At 38.6% G+C, this 20,647-nt stretch overlaps 1 protein-coding gene across 1 annotated transcript in view; it reads left to right on the top strand.

Annotated features, from left to right (window-relative positions):
• The first annotated feature begins 419 nt into the window (after positions 1–419).
• The window catches only part of Slco1a4 (solute carrier organic anion transporter family, member 1a4), a 54,743-nt gene continuing 34,515 nt past the window's right edge, over positions 420–20,647 (top strand). The window contains 4 exon segments of the mRNA NM_131906.1: positions 420–479; positions 11,429–11,546; positions 16,461–16,602; positions 18,701–18,833. Coding sequence (NP_571981.1) covers positions 11,487–11,546; positions 16,461–16,602; positions 18,701–18,833 — 335 coding nt within the window. The 5' untranslated portion in view covers positions 420–479; positions 11,429–11,486.

The following is a 20,647-nucleotide window of genomic DNA, read 5'->3' as shown; positions in this document are numbered from 1 at the left end:
ACATATATATGTATATACATATGTATATACACACACACACACAGACACACACGCACAGAGACACACACACGCACACATACACACAGAGACACACACACAGAGACACATACACAGAGACACACACACAGAGACACACACACAGACACACACACACACACACACACACACACACACATGCACACACACGTGGAATTTTGCATTGTCTCCTTTGGTTTCTGATCAGAAGGAGCTAACCAAAATAAAATCACTCGCTAGGAATCAAACAATTCATTGTATTTCCCCAAGTCCTTTCTTGGCAAGTCCTTCCTTGGCTTGGTATTGGTTGAAAGCATTTTAGCTGGAAGGCACCCAAGAGGCTGTCTCTCCCAGTTAGAGGCAATCTGAGGATTCTGAAAATAAGTGCTTTTCGTAGGACTTTTGCTGCTCTGACTTTCTTTTAGTCTCAGCATGGAGAGGACCGTCTTCTAAAGCTTCTTCATGTATGTACTTCTCACTTGGCCATGGTAAAGCAAAGCCTTTGCTTCCTTAATTCAGTAGTGCAGAGTAAATGAAAAGGACGGCACGCATTTTCTGATGCTGAGTGTGTGGATACTGAGTGTGAGTGAGCTTGTTTGTTCACGTTGGACAATGCCGTATTCTCCTGTGACTGAGATGTTATTAAGGCCACCAACCAGAGGGTGCTGCTGACCCCTAAGAGTTTCTGCTTAGGGAGGGGAGAGTGCCAGTACTGCCAGGTAGTGACAGTTCTAGAGGTCTGCTTTCCAGGATGCTCACCCAGGAAACTACACTGCATTCTCAAAAGAATAGGGCAGATAGATGCTCCACCAGATATCTTTAAAACAAAGCAATGCAAAACGTTTCATATTTGTGCCCAGGTTTGCCTGAGAATGGGTGCGATGAACTCCTATTTCTCATGTGGATGCTAAAGAGGGGGGCACATCGCATAGCTAACTGCTTAATTACAAGTGCAATGTCCTGCTTTCATTAGCATTCATGATTGACTTGGATTTATTGGTGATACTGTGTGATCCTGGGAGCAGGAGTCATTGTTTAAACAACCCTGTGCTAACAAAGGACGCTGTTTACATGGCTGTCACTCTGTTCACATCTCTCATTTAGGATCAAAGAACTCTCCAGGGGAATATGGCATGATTCAGAATTTGGTTATACTGGCTTCACTGAGTCAATAAAACAGATATTCCCTTACCTCTTTTTCTCTATAGACAAGTTTAAAATGCATCTAAAATATATATTTTTCAGAGAAAAGGTTGGCACATTAGAAGAAAGTAGAGATTAATTTACTAACATTAAACTGTTTTCAAGGGCCTGACTTTGTATGATGTATCTACACTCAAGACACTTCTTTGTAAAATTTCTGAGACAGCAAAAGTGTTTTTGAAAGAAATCTTTAAGGTGGTGATAGAAACTCCCACTATCCAGTGGTCTTCTAGAGCCTAGACCCACTTTCTCTTGGCCAAAAGATGAAAAATAGGTATTCAGAATAGTTATATTTTAAACCACTAAAGAATGTGAAAGTAGCTTTGACATGGAAGGGGAGAAAAGTTCACTCTTACTGTTGAGTAGGGAGACCAGTGAGGCCTCAGACAAGGACAAGGAGAAACAGAAGAAAGACTGATGACAAATTGCTCTATGGATGACAAAATGAGGCAGGTGGGCAGAGTTGAGAATGTGATATTTCAGCTATATTCGAAGTAGATTTGAATTATGAGTTTCCTCTCTAATGGAAATCTTCCCCTTTCTACCATTCGGCTCCTCTCAAGAAGTTAAGTGCTCCTGAAGTTTTATGTGGGAGCCTTGAGTCTGGGGTTTTCATTCAAGTTTTTGCTTGGGACTGCCAAGATAGTTTATGTAATGTTCATGCATATATTGTAAATTTTCAACCCTATTTACATAAGTAAGTTGAACCTCAGCCTACAAGGCCTGGTTCAATCATAGTGTGTTTATTTATTTTATTATTCATTTATTTATAACAAATTTTAACTTTCCCAGGAGAACAATAGGATCCTGGGGATATAGGTCCAAGCAACTTTCTCTGGTGTTTGATCAGTCTTGAGCAATTCAGCCTTCTATAGAACAGCAGGCTTGTCTTATTACTTGATGAGTACTTGTGTTTCATGAAGTTAATAGCACAGACCAAGTGCTCGATAAGGATTTGTTGTAGTTGAAAGGCAGTGATGAGAACTAGAGTCATGCAGCATGGCTCAGAGCTCTGATAAATGTTTAAAATTATTTATAAATTCTGTATTAATTATAAAATAAACATTATTCAGAGAATTTTCACTGCTGTGGACACTGCTGAGAAATCATATGGATATGTTAAAATAAATTTTGTAGATTAATTATGAAATTAAAGTACTTTGATGGTGACAAAAATTATTCCACTTTAAAGACACAAGATAGATAAAGTTTGATAAGACTGGAAGAGTTGAATAGAGTTCAAGTCACCTTTCTGCGTGGCATATAAATGCTTGTACTGACATATTGCCTATACAGAGAGGAACATGTTCACCTATACATAATATGTAGGTCGTAAATAATCACATCTAGTTCTCTTTTTAGGTGTCTGGTCTTTTTCCTAAACTCTACATTTTTAATCCTAGCATTGTTGAATTCCTCCACAGATGGTAGACTTATTTATTGTTTTTCTTAGCTTGTTTTTAACAATTAAAATTCAGTGTCTCCTCAGGTTTCTTTGAAACAACAGCGTCTCTGAGTGTTTCTCTTTCTGAGACTCCAGGGAAGTCTTGGAATGCAAGGAACTCAGGGAGTAAGCCTGGTCACACAGATTTTGTTGGCTCAGCGAGGCAGAGATTTACTACAAACACAATGGATGTCCTTGCTTTCTTTTTTGTTGTATTTAATCACATTAATAGATCAATATGGAATGAATTTGTTTGGGGTTTCCATGGAGCAGAAGCTGAGCATATTTTCTCAGAACTTGTGATACCGCAAAGCCTCAATGTCATCATAAGTGGACTGCATCGTTCTTTGACTTTGTGGAGCCAATGACAAATGCACAATTCAATGGGAAGGCGTTGTTCTAGTGTTAGACTCCATTATAGTGCACTGCGTTGGGATAGGCATTCATTCACAATCCTTAACAGGAGTTCCTCCTATGGGATTGGAAGAAATAAACTCCTTTAATTGCAATTTGTGTGAGGGTCACATGGCCAGGTCTGAGGTTCTCTAAGAACTAAGAAATCTAAATGACATTCACTGTGAAAGCCACAGACTCAGTACTACAATTGCAAAGGAAAACAAAAAATTAATGTCTTTGCATTCTTAAAGGCAGTAGCTTTCCATTGAGTTCAAAGGGCAACTCCTGAGTCTCATATGCTTTGACTAAAGAATAGGAAGCTTCATTTTATCCAGATCATTCGTTTACAGTCAGAGCCTAACAAGTTCCAAGGCTATCTTTAGTATTTTCAAAGAATAAGTATAGTTATTTGCACTGGCTTTTTCATTAGAAATCAATCAACTTCAATCTTCTCCTATGGATGTGTTTATAATGACAGTCAAAACTTTCATAAATAACTTTATAACATTCAAGGTATTGATTAAATTGTTCCTATTCAAGAAATTCTTCTCTCTCTCTCTCTCTCTCTCTCTCTCTCTCTCTCTCTCTCTCCCTCCCTCTCTCTCTCTCTCTCTCTCTCTCTCTCTCTCTCTCTCTCTTTGCTATAAGTGAATTTATGGATTTGGGTTTAAGAATATGTATGTGTGCACATATATTTGCCAGTCAGGTCCAGTTCTGGCCTCTTGGTGTATAGGTTGGACACAAAGTAATGAAGCTTAGATGAGTTGGTGAATTCTACAGGACCATGGCTGACAAGAGTACCCCCCCCCAAAAAAATATAGCCTTCTCACAGATGGTTTTCAGTGAAACAGCTCTCCTTTATTGGGGGTTACAAAGACTATTAAAACCTTGGGGAGAGTTTAGTGGTTTGTGTGGGGGTGGGGTAGGGGGATAAATGGACATTATTGCCCGGGGCTGAGGTGCTAGGAATGCTTCACTTGCATGAAGAGGAGTTCCAGGCGCTTGCTAGACAAGCAAGACAAGGGAGAAAGTTAAACGTTTGATTGGTGTACCAGGCTATGTGACTGTGTCAAGAGTAGTAGAGTTACGTATACAGCAGAGGATGGCCTTGTTGGGCATCAGTGGGAGGAGAAGCCCTTGGTCCTTCCAAGGTTCAATGCCCCAGTGTAGAGGAATATCAGGGTAACAAGGAAGGAAGGAGTGAGTGGGTGGTGGGGAGAACACCCTCATAGAAACAGGGGAGAGGGATGGGATAGGGAGTTCATGGATGGGAAACTGGGAAAGGGGATAACATTTGAAAGGTAAATAAAAAATATCCAATTAAAAAGAGAGAGTAGCAGAGTTGGGTGTTGTGCAGGTTATATTGCGGGGACATGCAGTCACAGAGCAAGGAGGGAACATTCCTAACTCCTGCTGGTCCTGGGGTGAGGTATTTCAGGGTTGGGACATGTCTTGACCTCATTCTTACTGCAGACTAGCTCCTCGTGTCATAAAGCTGGCTAACCCCACATCTCCCCCTTTTTGTTTTATAAAGGGGGGGGGTGTCGTGATCATTGTTCCTTATGATGGGAATGGTTTAGTACTGAACCAGAACCCAATTGCCAGTGATTTAACAGTGCTACTTATCTGTCATTTTAGAAATTAGATGAGGCAGGATGCCAGGTGAAGTGGTGCTCCAATGGCCAATAAGGGGCCAAGTAGGTGCTTGGTGATTTTCCTCAAGATCTTTGAACACTTGTACATTTTGTTTCACCAGCTCATATGCATTGACATAGAAGCAGCATTCCTTCACCAATACAATGCATGTCCCTCCCTGTTCTGCAATCATTAAGGCCAGAACTCTCTGGTTTTGGAGAACAATCCCCATTAGGAACTTGACCTGTCATTGGAGGGACTAAAGACTTCCATAACCTGTTACGCTTATTCTGAAGTCTTCATCCAGGTATTGTGTCTTGTCCTTTTGTTCTGAAAACACACAGACTTTTGAACATCACACTGTAGGTACATTTCTTCTTTAGCACATGTATGGAATGGGGGGGCATGCACAATCTATCTAATAATGATTCTCTGCTCTGTGCTTGAGCAGGTGAGTCTGTTAACTTTATGAGTCTGTTGGGACTGCCTGACCAGACCGTAATATAAACTTTCATCCATGCCTTATGAAACAATGGCATGTAATAATAAGTAATGAGGAACAGAAGATGTTTGGCTATACAGAGACATACATGTCTCAGGTGATCTCTTGAGCTGTTCCCATATAGTGGAAACAGCATTTACATAACATGTTTTGTTGTTTTTATATGTTTCTATCTTTGTGTCTGCAACCAAGATTTTTAGGAAGTCTTTCCTAACCAAATCTAAGTGTTATTAGATTTGAAGCTACAAGTTTTTGCTTCCTTTTGAAACAAGAGAAAAACTTCTTCCACACAGTTCTTAATACATCCTTAAGATATATAAGCTGACTTAATTCATCAGTCCTTTACAAAATCTAGTACGTTTTAGCATCTGTGTTATCTTTCTCATTAATATTCAAGAAATTTGAATTCAATAAAGCATCATTTATCCCACCTTCTTAGTGCAGCTGAGAAAGGAAACCTATGCTAACCTATGTGACCTGTATACAGAAGCATGGAGAGGCAATATTTTGGAGAATGAGGATGTGTCTTGGTGATCCTTTAAAATGTAATGCAAAGAAAACCTCAAAAAGCTTAGAAATTATGTACCTAGAATTAATTTTACTCCCACGAAGAAAATACATCAGTTTGGAGATTGCTAACTACTAGGATGTATCATAGGCAGCTTAGTTATTAGAAAAATTCTGTACATTACAAGAGATGACATGATGCCAAAATACAATATTTTTGTCATAATCAGTAATAGCTTGTCTATGTAAAATAAACTGGCTCAAATGAATAGTCTTACTTCTATTACATTAATTAAAGATTAAATAATAGAAACAAAATAAAGGAGGACAAAATATCTCTGTATAAGTTTTTGTACATATTTCATATTGAAACAACCTGTTAAATATATCAGTAAATAAAATCAAAATATACTAAAGTAACTTTCACCTATTTTGTTAGCTTTTAATGTGGTTACTGAAAAACATAGGATTATCCATAGTTTATATTTTATTTCTATTAAATGGTGCCTTTTAAGAGCATAGACTTTAATTAGGTTGATTGATACCAGCAGCAAACCTATTTATGACAGCATGCCTACAGGGAATTTCTCAAGAGCAATATAAAATAGATTAGCATATTGGCAGCCATTATCAATCATAATTCTGTGTTTTTATTTATTTAGTAATTAAAGACTGCATTTGTAAAAAAAAAAGGTAAAATATGAGCTAGCTACATGGACCTTAGTAATTTTAGATCCAAATGGTAAAATGTTATTTTAATGTTAACCAAGGTATATTGATCAAATTAGCATGAGTACAAATCAATCTTTTCTTAAAGACAGACCTAAATCTATAGTTGTCAATATATAAAATTTCTACAGATCAATAATCTAAAGTCCCCTTTACCTGGGAGAGGTGGATCCAAGATGATTTTCTGTGGCTTACAAAAATTTTTAGGGATATTGAAACCTATGTTTTAGAGAAGGCAATAGATGCACACCTTTGTATTACACTAGAACCTTGGGAAATGGCTTTGCATTTAAAGCACAAACATTCTTTAGTTTGACTTAAATCCATCAAATGGGGCTTCTTTTCCTTATCTGGAAGAGTGGGTGTATATAAATTTTACATTTTGAGTCTACACTTAAAAGAAAGCCAAAGGAAACTTAACAATCCTTAACTGTGGCTGGATGTTATCAGAACTTCATTGTTCACGTAAAGACCCTGAACTTTATCTAGTACGTTGTAGCGAATACCTCTGGATTCCTATGATCATCACCTCAAAATCCATACCAAATCCATATTAAGGCGTTGCTTTATTAGTCTGAAAGGAGATACAATATCATTTAAACCATCGACTTTAATTCTAATGCTGTAAATCTTTTAAAAATGGTAAAGAAATTTAAAATCACCCTATTGTGGTTTTGTAATATTAAAATAAAGTAGTTTTTACGAGTAAAGGCATAGAGCATAACCATAAGTTTCAGGAGACAAAACAACCAAAGTACAATTGAGTTTGGTATCCAAGCGATCCATCTGTGATACCTGTAAGCTACTTTTAGTCAGAGTCAATTCTCTTTTAGCCTCAGCTGATAATTTTCATCGACTACTTAAGTTCAAATCATTATGTAAATTTTTAAATACATAACTTATTTTTTGAGTGGTTAATCTAATAGTGGGTTGTAGCTTGTCCTTCAATGTGTCCCATGAAGGGAACATTGGCAATCAGTTATTTCTGCTATTAGGGAGGAAGAAACACAAAAAGAAGCAACAGGAAAATTCAAAGTCGGTCATCTGGTCCAAGTGGCATTGTTTCAAGCTAAGGCATCACAAGCTGCAGCTTTAGCAGCAAATCTCCACCCATCATTCTTATATAATTTAGGATTTGCAGCTCTGTGACCCTTAGCTGAAAAGCTGCTAAGTAACATGTTTGCTCTGTCTACGCACAGAGTTTAACTTGGCAGTGAGCATATGAGGAAGATCCTTTCCATTCTTCCACCATTCATTCTTGGCTTGGGAGAAAGGACTTTTGGGGTCTGGGCCCACCCTGACATTGCCAGCTAATAGCTGTTTGTTTGTTTGTTTGTTTGTTTGTTTGTTTGTTTGTTTACCACCCCCCAGAAAGTAGATCAAGCAAGGAAGAAAGATGCAGGGGGAGGGTGTGAGTGGGGTCAGGGTGTGATCTTGTGAGCCAGAGGGTGGGAAGACTATCTTCAAGCTGGCTGAGGCTTGCTCAGCTGCAAACTGTGGGAAAGCTGCCTATTTAAATTGGTGATCTGAGTTTGCAGGGAGTCCAGCCCTGGTGGGATGGGCATGAACTGGGAATGCCTGAAAATCAAGACTCCTGACAGAACCATGAGTAGAAGGAGTGGTGGAGCTAACTAGGGGGTTAATTGGATTTTTCTCTGCTTTGGGATAGGGAAGGGAAGCCAAGGGCTATGTGGCATTTCCTCCTATCTATCAGTCTATCTATCTGTCTGTCTGTCTATCTATCTATCTATTTATTTTTGACAGAATTGTGAAAAGTGAAGCTTTGCTGGCCAGTGGAGAAGGGAAGGGGAAAGCCACAACTTGGAGTTGGAGATGTGGTTCATCTGCCTTTGTAAAGGAGTCCTGCAGAGTGCAGGACTATTAGCTGGCAGGAGGGGAAGTTGATGGGGCCGTGCAGCTTCATTTTGGGGGATTTTACGAAGGCCCATATTTTTCTAATCTGAGAGGTTTTTGTTTTGTTTTCTGTTAGTTGGTTGGTTTATTATTCATTCATTCATTCATTCATTCAATTAATTCAAATTAATTAATTTTTATATTAATTAATTAATCAATTACTATCTATCTATCTATCTATCTATCTATCTATCTATCTATCTATCTATCTATCTATGTGATCCTCATAATAGAAATGGAAAGGAAACTTCTGCTCCAAAGAAGAACATTTCTGCAGACTGACAGTACTCAGGGGATTCTCCAACAGCACCAAGACATCAACCTGCTTGCAAGCTTTAAGCGTTCCAGCGACTACCTTATATGGTATTTACTGGTCACTCACTGTGTTGCCAGTTTTTGCTTTTTTTTCTTTTTTGAGAAGAAAATATAGGGAGTTTTTGATGTCAGGGTTCAGGGAAGAGACTTAGAGACCTTTACCTAATACCAGAGAACACCCTGGCCAGTTAACCTTTCAGTGTTTCTGAACCAAATTTGATTAGTGTAAACCAAAAAAAAAAAAAAAAAAAAAAAAAAAAAAAGGAGGAAAAAATAGACTACCAATCCTTGTGGACACTTGGGCTTTTGAGTTGATGCCAAAGGTGGTGGTGGAGTGTCATTCACTCTTCCCTGCTTAAATCTTAGGTCCTGTTGAATCCACAGGGGCAGCAGGTTTTCAGTGAAACAGATCTCCTTTATTGAGGGTAAAAAGAGCTATGTAAACCATGAGGAATAGTAAGGGATGGGATGAATGCACATTATTAGCTGGTGTCAAGGTGCTGAGAATGCTTTGTTTGTAGGAAAAGGACATGTCCTTACATGAAAAGAGGAATTTAAACCTGTAATTTGGCCACTGGACTATGTGACTACATCTATGGTACAGAAGTCGGGGTTGTACAGGCTACATGCACCTGGAGATGCAGGCCCAGAGCAAGGAGGGAAGAGTCCTAGCTCTTGCTAGTCTCAGGATAATATCTTTAGGGTTGAGATATATCTCAGCTGGCAGAAGTCATGCAGGGTAGGCTGTGGCAAGCAATTGAGCTTCTTGGAGATGGCCCACCATTTTGCATGGCTGTGATAAGAGTGCTCTGTGAGGAAAGGGCTCCAGAGAATTCATCCCAGTATTGCTCCTTGCTGATATGTCTTCCATGCTGCCCACTGATGTGTTCCTCAAATATCCGAAATGGCCTAGTTTGCTTCCTGGGTCTATAATCACTCTGTTGGGTAGCTTTCCTGCAGAATCAATATGAAGATGAACTTTTATGTAATGATGCTGTTTAGACACATTGATGATTTCATCATTTTTGATAATAATCTCATAGAACTGCTGGATCGATTCAAGTAATTTTAAACTTCCTGGGGGCGGGGGAGGGAGGACCTGCAAATAGACTTCCATGTCATGAGATAATTCCAAGAAAATAGGCTTGGAACAAATTTATGATCAAGGAAATTAGTCCTTCTAGGTTAAAAATGAGGCTACTAACCTCAGTAACTGAAGGTCATAAACTGGGAATGTGCAATTTATTAAGGGTAAAATGAGTGAAAATAAATGATTGACTAGTTTATCTCTATAAGACTTTAAAAAAAATAGATACCAGGCAGATGACCAGCCTCTTGACAAAGCCTCGTTAACTTGTAACATTAAAAACTATTGATCTAAACTTATAATGAACTTGTGGAGCTAGAAAATAGATAAGGAATGTTTAGTCAGATATGACTCTTAATGGAAAGACATGTAAACAATTCTGCTGTAACTTCTTAAACATTATTGACTTATGACATGAACCATTGCTTTAAACTTACTGTGAACTTGTGAAATGTAAAATTGCTTTGAAAACCATGTAATCAGTTACTCTGCAGTAGCAATTTTCTCTGTCTATATGATAATCACTTTCATAGCTGTGAGGTAATTTATTTAGATAAAGAACTTCTGTCTTACAGGGTATAAAAGCTGAGAGCAAACATAAAATGGTGAAGAAGCCCTTTTCTGCTTCATCCAGTGTACATATGCATGCCTGAGTTTCTCTCTTTTCCTTTCTCTCTGGTTCATGAAGAGTTGACTTGCTCCAAGCCTGCCTGTTACTTAACCAGAAATAGATCCCTGAGTTAAAGAGCTCAAGTAACTAAGTTTATTTTCCTAACCTTCTGCTGCTATCAGCAGGAGTCAATTGCCAGAAGCCACCAGCTCTGGCCCTGAGAATAACAAAAGAATATTAATTGTGAGAAACTATCAGTTCTGGCCCCAAAAAGTAGCTGGGTATCAAGGACGGTCCTTGACACTCAAACTCCTTCTTGCTAAGGGACTGCTTCCACAAGTCAGGTGGTTTTCTGGCTTCACACATGTACATATTACGAAGGCCTGAAGGCAAGATCATAGCAGGTTGGCACAGTGCTATGTTCCTGATGCCTGAGTCCTCCCAGTGTTGAGGTTACATTGCAAAGAAGCCCAGCTATTTTGCTTGGTTACCAAGAATTCAAACTAAGATCCTCAATCACTTTTTTTACCCACTAATGCACCTGTGTTTAATTATCAATTCTACACAGGCTAGAGTCATTTTGGAAGAGGAAACCTCAATTGAGAAAGTGTTCCAATGAAATTTACTAACGATATACCCTGTGGTATATTAACTTGATTGGTGTTTGATGTGTGAGGGCCTAGATCACTGTGGGTGGTGCAAACCCTGGGCAGGAAGTTTTGGGTTGTATAAGTAAGCAGGCTGAGATTGTCTTAAAGATCAAAGCAGGAAGCAGAGTTCCTCCATGGCCTCCACATTGGCTTTTACATCCAGGTTGCTGCCCTAAGTTTCTACCCTGACTTCTCTCAGTGATGAACTGAGATATAGAACCTGTAAACTACCATAAACCCTCCTCTTTCTTACTTGCTTTTGGTCCTGGTATTTCATAATAACAACAGAAACAAATAAATTGAAATAAAATAAACTGAATAAAACACCCTAGCCCTAAGAGAGTTTGGGCTGTCATTGTTTTAAAGAATGACTTATTACACTTTAGTAAATAATTTAACTATTAACTGTTTGTTCTCTCAGAAAAACAGCAGTAAGATTATTTAAAGAATAGATATCTGGAAACAATCAGAAGAACAACATGGGAAAATCTGAGAAAAGGGTTGCAACCCATGGGGTCAGATGTTTTGCCAAGATCAAGGTATGGATTATTTCTATATATGCATGTTTATAGTCATGGAAGTTTTTTTAAACAATCATTGAAAGTGCTTGTAATATTTCTCAGTTTGCATGAAGTTTTCCAGCACAAAAGTCATTTACCAAGTATGGCCTTAATTCCTCCCCTTAAAGACATTGGTTTTCTAATTATAGATGCTTAGTCATGATTATTCGTCCAGGAAAATTTATCAAAATGATTTAGAACAGGGGTTCTAAACATGTGGGTCATGCCTCTTTGCAGGTGTCAAATGATCCTTTCAAGGGGGTCACCTAAGGTTATGAGAAATCATAGATACTATATTAGAGTCTATATCATCATCAAAATCACAATTATGAAGTAGTAACAAAAATAATTTTATGGTTGGGGTCAACAGAACTGGAGGAACTGTATATAAAAAAAAAAGAAATGAGCATTAAGAAGGTTGAGAATCACTGATTTAGAGGGTCTTAAAGGAGAGTGGGGTTTAAAATGCATTAGATGTGTATTATGTTGTGTAATTTAGCATGAGGTCAGAGGTCAATCAATGCTCAGCCTTCAAGGGTTCCTGACATAAAATCAGGGACCACAGCTAGGAAAGACTTTCCTAGCAGAAGCACTCTGTTGATTAATATGGAAAAAATGGCTTTGTGATCCAGTCAGATAAATATTTTCTTCAAGCATTGGCAATGTAATAATTACTATTTATAAGAAAACAGATCATTCTATTAGCTGCTTTAGTGGTTTTCAGTATTTTAGATACAATTATTGTTCTTATTCTTCCAAAGGCATGTTTGCATCACCAAATGTGAACTTACATTAACCCAGGAAATTTGAGTGCTGATCAATTTCTGCAGAGTCCTCATCATGCCTCTCTAAGCTTCTGCTGCCTAAGCCATCCTATCAAATGCTCACTTAACCTTTATTCACATGTAGTAGAATCCATGTATTAATATAAAAGAGGCTTCAGGCTCAGCCCCTGGAAAGTGATTATCTCTAATGATGTACAAATTATTAGAATCCAAAGCCCTTCAAGGTATCCTTCAGTTCTCACAGTCACTGAGGAGCTCAGACTCCCCGGCTCCTTACCTTCCCCAGATGCTTTCTACATGTGTCATTTTGTACAATCTATTCACATCTCTCTGTATCTCTCACTGTTTCTCTCTCTCTCTCTCTCTCTCTCTCTCTCTCTCTCTCTCTCTCTCTCTCTTTCTCCCTCCCTCCCTTCCCCCCCCTCCTGCTCTCTCTGTGTGTCTGTGTTTAATTATCTGGGATATCTAATCCTAGTGGTATGAGGGATTAAATTCAGGCGCTCACACATGCCAAGCAACTCCTCTGTCCCTAATCTCCACCTGCTCCTCCATTGTTAAGATCCTTTAACTTCTCTAAATTTGTGCATTATTTTATGTATATGGGTACTTTGCCCTTAGGTGTGTTGGTGGACCAGTTGTATGTCTGATATCCTTGGAGACCAGAAGATATTGGATCTTCTGGAATTGTAGATACAGGTGTTTTTTGTTTTGTTTTTAATTTTTTATTTACTTTTACATTCCAGATTTATTCCCCTCCCAGTCCACCCCCAAACTATTCCAAATCCCATATCTCCACCCCCTGCCCCCAGTCTCCATGAGGATACAGGTGTTTTTGAACCACCATGAGGCTGCTGAGAACTTAACCCAGGTCCTCAGAAAAAGCAGCCAGTGCTTTTATCTACTGATCTGCAATTTCACCTTAAAAGTTAGGGTAATGATGAGTATTATAACTATTAGTTTCTACTACTAATAGCATTTGTAGAAAGACATCATGAGGTTTCATTATAAGCACTACTTCTCGAGTTTATCTTTGGTTACCATCGTAGGATTTCTATTGCCACAAAGAGACACCATAACCAGTGCAACACTAACAAGAAAAATATTTAATCGTGGATGGCGTATAGTTTCATCAGTTTATTTTGTTATTGTCATGGTAGGAACCATGGTAGCCTGTGGGCAGACCTGGTGCTAGAGAAGAAGCCTAGAGTTCTACATGCAGATTGGCAGGTATCAGGAAGTGAGGGAAACTGGTCCTGGCTGTAGCTTCTGAAACTTCAAAGTTTATTCCTAGTGACATACTTCAACCAATAAGGTCACACATACTGGAACAAATCCACACCTCCTAGTACTATACTCCTCAGTGGCCAAGCATTCAAATCTATGAGTGTATAGAAGCCACTTCTACTCAAGCCACCACAGTTACTTTAACTGGGAGTTCAATGACAGTAGATATTGGTGTAAATAGTATGGGGAAATATTAAAACCATGGGTTTTCAAGAAAAAAACTTATAGGATTGTTTTAAAATAATTAGATTTATGTCCTCTGAGTTTAGAAACATCTAAAATATTTGCATGGTCAAAAGGTCCACACTGAAGGTCCTGATTCTTAAGTCTAGAAATAGAATCATTAAGAAAAGTCTTCCTTGGGAAAACATCTCTAGGGTGTGTCAGAGACCTGGGATGGTGGAGGCACCATCTATGAAGGCAACTCTAGCTGAGACTCCTAGCAGTGGGGAATCTGGAGCCTGGAATAGCCACCTCCTGTAACCAGGCAGGATTCCTAGTAGAGGGACAAGGACACTAACCCACCCACAAAACCCACCCCAAATTGGTCCTGCTTACATGAAGTACAGGGCCAAATATGAAGCAGAGAATGAGGGAAGAGCCAAGCAATGACTGGCCCAGATTGAGACTCATTCCATAGGCAAGAATCAATCCTTGACACTATTAATGATAATGTTATGCTTACAGACAGGAGCCTAGCATAACTTCCTCTGAGAGGCTATACCCAGCAACTGACTGAAACAGATGCGGAGACCCATAGCCAACCATTAGATTCATCTTAGGAAGTTTTGTGAAAGACTTGGGGGAAGGACCAGGACATGATAGGGACTCCACAAGAAGAACAACAAAGCCAAATAGGTGGATTCTTGGTGGCTCCTAGAGACTGAATCACCAACAAAATAGCAAGCATAGGCTGGACCTGTACATATGTAGCAGAAGTACAGCCTAGTCTTCATGAAGATTCCCCAACAAGTGGAGCATGAGCTGTCCCTCATTCTGTTGCTTACTTATAGATCCTCTTCCCCTCGCTGGCCTACTTTGTCTAGCATCAAGTGGAAGATGATATGCTTAGTCTTGCAATGACTTGATGTGCCTTAAGGCCTTCAGCTGTGCACACACTGGTAAATTCATCAAGTATCAATGCTTAGTTGTAATCTAGTGGCTACACAGATTAAGCTACCCCATAAAAACCAAATCAAAACTCATAGACCTTAAAAAGAGTACTGCTAGCAATTTGGATATTAATAGGGAAGACTGGAGGAAAAGAGAGGAAGAAAATAATAATCTAAATATTTCATATATGTATGAAATTACCAAAAAGTAAATTTAATCTTTATAAACTCTTAAAGAGAAGGAAGAACAACTTCTCAAGGGAGCTGAAGAGATGCCTTGATCGACAAAGTATTTGCTTAGGAAGCAAGGGAGCCTACTTCAGTCCTCACAGCCTACATAAAAACTAGGCATAGTGATGTATGAGCATAATTTCAGCATGGAGAGATGGAGTCAGACAGATGCTTAGGGCTCACTGTTGAGCCAGCCTTGCCTCCTGGCTGAGTTGCAGACAAATGAGAGTCCCTATTTAAAAGAAAAAAAGGTATAATTCTCGAGGAATTACACTTGAAGTTGTCTCCCCATGTATATATACATACATGAACTAATTCTACCCAAACATATACATATACACAAATACACATAAAGAAGTTATGAAAGAAAAAAGGATACAAAATAAAAGCCCCTTAGAGAGCCGGAAAAGACTGCCCTAAAAGATTTTGCATTATACTCTAGAGTGCTGAGTTTAAGAGCCAGAAGTATTAGCTTCATAAAAACAGGCGTTATGTAATAGTAGACCTGAATGTGTATGTCTGCAGGTCTATTTTCTTTCTGCATGGAACCAAATACTTCTGAGAAATACCAGTGGTCTCACCAAGTATTTAGCTTTCTTCATCAAAACATTAAAAAAAAGAGTAAATCATCCCAATTCTGTTTTTTTTTTAATTTGGTAGATCTCACTTTAATATAAGATCTGAAATAAAAAACTCCTAAGAAAATTAACAAGCCTCAGTCACATCCTCTGAAATATTTGCAGTGGGGGCACAGAACATCTCTGAAAAGAGCATTTGAAATTAGAAGACAAACATCTATCCTTTTGAACTATACTGAATTGGGTATTCTCATTCCCCAATTCTTCTTATTTATTTCTGCATATGTTTCTGCTAAGGATTATCCAAATTAATTGGTGATTGTGATAATAAATTCATAAGCAGAAAGTATTAATCTAACACATTGTAAATTGAATATATAACCACCCATTATCCTGCACCATGGGACCCCCAAAATGTTCTGCCTTGGATTTATATGCCATGAACACCACTAGCACTGCTGAGATAAAGTGTTACAAAGAATATTGCATGAGGAAGAAACAGAGTAGTCTTGCTGTAGACACAATGCCTTGTTCTGGGTTCTCTTCCTTCCCTTCCTTAATAGGACAACATTTGTCCTGTGGATAACAGTCTAGTGTTGAAGCCCCATCAATACCTGTGTCTTACATAGAACAACTCCATATCTTTCTGTATCAATGAGGTACACTGATAAATACACAAAGCCATACCTATCAACAACCCAGCTACTAACTGACTGTTCTAACTGCATGTCCAGAGAAAGGACAGCATGGCAGAGGAGAGATTATACTTTAAAGTTTCTTGTGTAATCAAGGGCTGTTTATATCGAATACAATTGGTAGCCTCAGGTGGAGGCTCTTTGATCAGTAAATGACAAATTCATAATCTGAAAATAATTTCTTTTTTTTCTTAAACATTTTTCCTAGATGTTTCTGTTGGCATTAACATGTGCATATGTATCCAAATCATTATCAGGAACTTATATGAATTCCATGCTCACACAAATAGAGAGACAATTCGGTATCCCCACATCTATAGTTGGGCTTATCAATGGGAGCTTTGAAATAGGTAAGTTATTTTTATGTTTACTTATCTTTACATGTTGGTATTTTCTCCTTATTTCCTACATTAGATCATTTAATCTGGCTGAGATCTGTGCTTTCTGAAATTTATTGATAGCCTTGTTTGCTGTGAAATTGATTGGTAGCCACTTATTTAATTATTCTCATGATGTCTACTCATGATTGCCACATACTCTGACAGTTCACCCCCCACCCTGAGGAGTACAGCAGATTTAGAGTATTAATATCTAATTCTGTCATTTGATAATTCAAAGAGAAGGTAAGGAATTTTTGTGGTCAATTTAGGAGATGACTGTGGGAGCCTGGGGAAATTTATATTTTTAAAGAGAGAGCAAATGTTTCTCTTCCACATCTGTGTCTTTGAAGTAGATGGCTCTCTACTCCTAGTCAGTAGGGAAGATGGGAACTCTTTCCTGGGTTTGAGTTCTACAAGATACAATTCTTAAGAAGATAGGATGAACTCAAGCTCCTGATTTGGGGTCATAAACTAGGATAGGAGAGTACTTTGTGCAGTATTGGTATTTGGTCTTTGAAGGTCTGATAAAATTCTGCACTAAACCCATCTGGTCCTGGGGATTTTTCTGGTTGGGAGACTTTTAGTGACTTATTCTATTTCCTTAGGGGTTATGGGGTTATTTAGATGGTTTATCTGATCCCGATTTATCTTTGGTACTTGGTATCTGTCTAGAAAATCATCCACTACATCTAGATTTTTCAGTTTTGTTGAGTATAGGCTTTTGTAGTAGGATCTGATGTTTTTTTTTAATTTCTTCAGTTTCTGTTGTTATGTATCCATTTTCATTTCTGATTTTGTTAATTAGGATACTGTCTTTGTGCCCTCTGGTTAGTCTGTCTAAGGATTTTCTTGCAACCCCATAAGAAGAACAACAATATCAACCAACCAGATCCCCCAAATCTCCCAGGGCCTAAGCCACCAACCAAAGGGTACACAGGAGGTAGGGGCATGACTCCAGGTGTACATGTAGCAAAGAATTGCCATATATGGCATCACTGGGAGGGGAGCTCCTTGGTCCTATGGAGACTTGATGACCCAGGATAGGGGAATGCTAGAGCTCTGAGGCAGGAGTGAGTGTGTGGGTGCGGTAGCACCCTCATAGAGGCAGGGGGAGAGGGAGAAGAGAGGGGAAACTGAGAATGGCGATAACATTTGAAATGTAAATAAATAACCAATAAAAAATGAAAAAAAAAGTACAGAAAGGAAAAGATTCCCTTTATAAACCAAGTGACATAGAATTCTTGGTGCCTCTTGTCTTGAATTAATTCATAGGTTTTCCTTTTCTCCTCATGAAATTGTCCTTAATGTATTTAAATAAGCAAAGAAAATTTTCACTAAGTTGCCCAGGCTAGTCCTGAATTCACTCTGTAACCCAGGCTGACTTTGATCTTGAAGCCTTCCTCTTCTGGCCTTCAGGTAGCTGGGGACAGAGAGTCTGTGCTACCAGGTCCTATTTGTTCTTTCAACTCCCAAACATGTTAATCAAAGGACTCTTTGTCAGCACAAAGCTTCCCAACCATTTTTTAGACTAATCTTTCTCTTAAATCAAAAAGATGAGTTTTTATTTTGACTTTTGATTTCTGCAGTGTAGCCATAAGTTGGATAATAAGCCCTAGTTGGAGCATTAGGACTCTGAACAGCATTACCTGGTCTTAGGGAAAAAGTGACAACTAGAAATAGACATCTGTCTTGGTCAGGTTGAGCAATAAAGGTATTTTAAAATATTATGTTTAAAACATGAACCCATTTGAGTCTGCATAGAGCAGGCATGAGAGGAGAGATCAGAGATGGCATTCATTCAGGTCTACACTTGTTTTTGTACCTAATTACAAGGGTGAGATAATAGTGAATAGAGAAATTAGCATACTGCAGAATAATAGATATATCTCTGTTATGATCCCAATTTCTTTAAATCTTAAAAATATAGATAAAACATCCTAAGCACCCATCCCTGTTTTCTTAATGTGGCTGTGAAACAATGAACCCTGGAGTCCAAATGTTGGAGAGGATGTTGACAAAGAGCTGCTAATACTTTACTGAAACATGCATTCTCATTCTTCCCTCCCAGGAAACCTTTTGTTGATTATATTTGTGAGTTATTTTGGAACAAAACTTCACAGACCTATCATGATTGGTGTTGGATGTGCAGTTATGGGCCTGGGGTGTTTCTTAATCTCGCTACCCCATTTCCTCATGGGCCAGTGAGTATTCTAGTTTTGATGATATTCTAAGTTCAACTTTCACCTACAGGAAAAAAGGCTCAGAATTTCCACTCTGGGAGGAACAGTACTCCCCCAAAATACAGAAATCTAATATGGAAGTTAAAGTCTTTGGTCTGCCAGTATGAGTTATGAATTCTGTGGCCTTGGGTCTATTTGAACTCCCAACTAGTCTATTTGTGAAGTGGGAACTTGAGGCAAGTCTTTCATGAAGTTCAAGCTCATGAAGAGATTCTCAGAATCTGCTAATGCACATGCTGAGTCCTTCCTAAGGACTATTTAGAAATGTTGGTTACAAGATGTCTACAATATGACATAATTATGGGTCACCAAGAAAAATTAACTGGAAAGCCTGATTATTTTCATGTTTTTTAAAGCAGCTACATGGAAAATTGTCAAATTGAAATTATGTTATTTCTTGCCTCAGTTCCTGATTTCTGGGGATAGTTTTCAGTTTTTTCTTTTGTTTGCCTGAGTGTCCTGGTAGTTTTTAGTACTTAGGTGTTCATTAATATAAAAGTTACCATTTTCGTTGACATGACTAAAAATGTTTTCTACCATCGAACTTTGCTAATTTTGTTATAGAACTCATTCTTTAAAAAAAAAAAAACTCGGATTTACAACTTAGTTCACTTTTCTTCTACTTGATTGACTTTGTATCACTGAATATTAGACAAGTCCATCAGCAGCTGGCAGAGGGAACGAACGTCTCTAGGCACATACACTGTTGTCATGGGATCTATTGTCTCCTATACTCCTCCTGCTTGTGAACTACAAACTTATAGGTCAGCTCAGTGCCATCTCCTTGGAACTCTCCACCATGATGTTCTTTTTCTTTCCTTCATCTACTTCCCCCTGCCTCCCTTTCTTCATTCATTTTCTTATTTCTTTCCTTTTAAGATCTTTTATCTAGTGTGTGTGTGTGTGTGTGTGTGTGTGTGTGTGTGTGTGTGTGCACGCGTGCGCACCATGTGTGTAACTGGTACATACAAAGATGAGAAGAGGGTGTTGGACCCCTGGAACTGGAGCTCCAGATGGTTGTCAACTACCATGTGGGTACTGGAAAATGAACCCAGGTCCTCTTTAAGGACCCTTAACCACTGAGCTATCTCTCCAGCCACACATTATCTTTTTAAAAACATGGCCTTAGTGTGTAGCCCAAGCTTGCCTAAAATTTACTATGTAGCTCAGGTTTACCACAGACTTTCGGTGAACCCCTTGCTTCAGATTTCCAAAGGCTGCTATTCCAAGGCTGAGCCCTAACAAGTGCCCTGCTTCTCCTCTGTCTGGCTCTTAACTAGTCACTGGAGGAGCACCCTAATCCCTGTTTGCTGCTTATTCTCCTTCTCTTTATTCTGCAGAAGAAAAGAAAATTCCTTTCACAATTTAAGCATATTGTCACAAATTTGTAAATTTTGGAATCAGAATTAGTATTCTAATTCCTGTGCCTGTTTTCTTTCCCTTTTTTTTTGTTTTTAGCTCCATTGTCTGAACTTGATAATTATTGATATGAGTCCTTTGCCAGCTCTATCAGATGCCTGCGCTCAGATCATTTTGTGAAGTTTCTTGTAGTCTTTTCTCCTCCATACTATATTTTTCCCACCTCAACTCCTTTTTCTGCAGCTGCTATTTGAACAATGGCACCATATGTTTTATTCATATTTTGGCATCTTCACTTTTTAACTTCATGATTTCTCATCTCCTTGTTGATTCCTGGAAGATTTAACTTTGTCATGCAGTCTCTTGCGTGGGCTTGTCATATCGTTGACATTTTGTTGTCAAGGACACCTCTTTAC

This window comes from Rattus norvegicus, chromosome 4 (assembly GCF_036323735.1).
Source record: "Rattus norvegicus strain BN/NHsdMcwi chromosome 4, GRCr8, whole genome shotgun sequence".
Classification (NCBI taxonomy): Eukaryota; Metazoa; Chordata; class Mammalia; order Rodentia; family Muridae; genus Rattus; species Rattus norvegicus.
The sequence above is the reverse complement of the archived record's forward strand: the minus strand, read 5'-3'. Positions and strand labels throughout refer to the sequence as shown.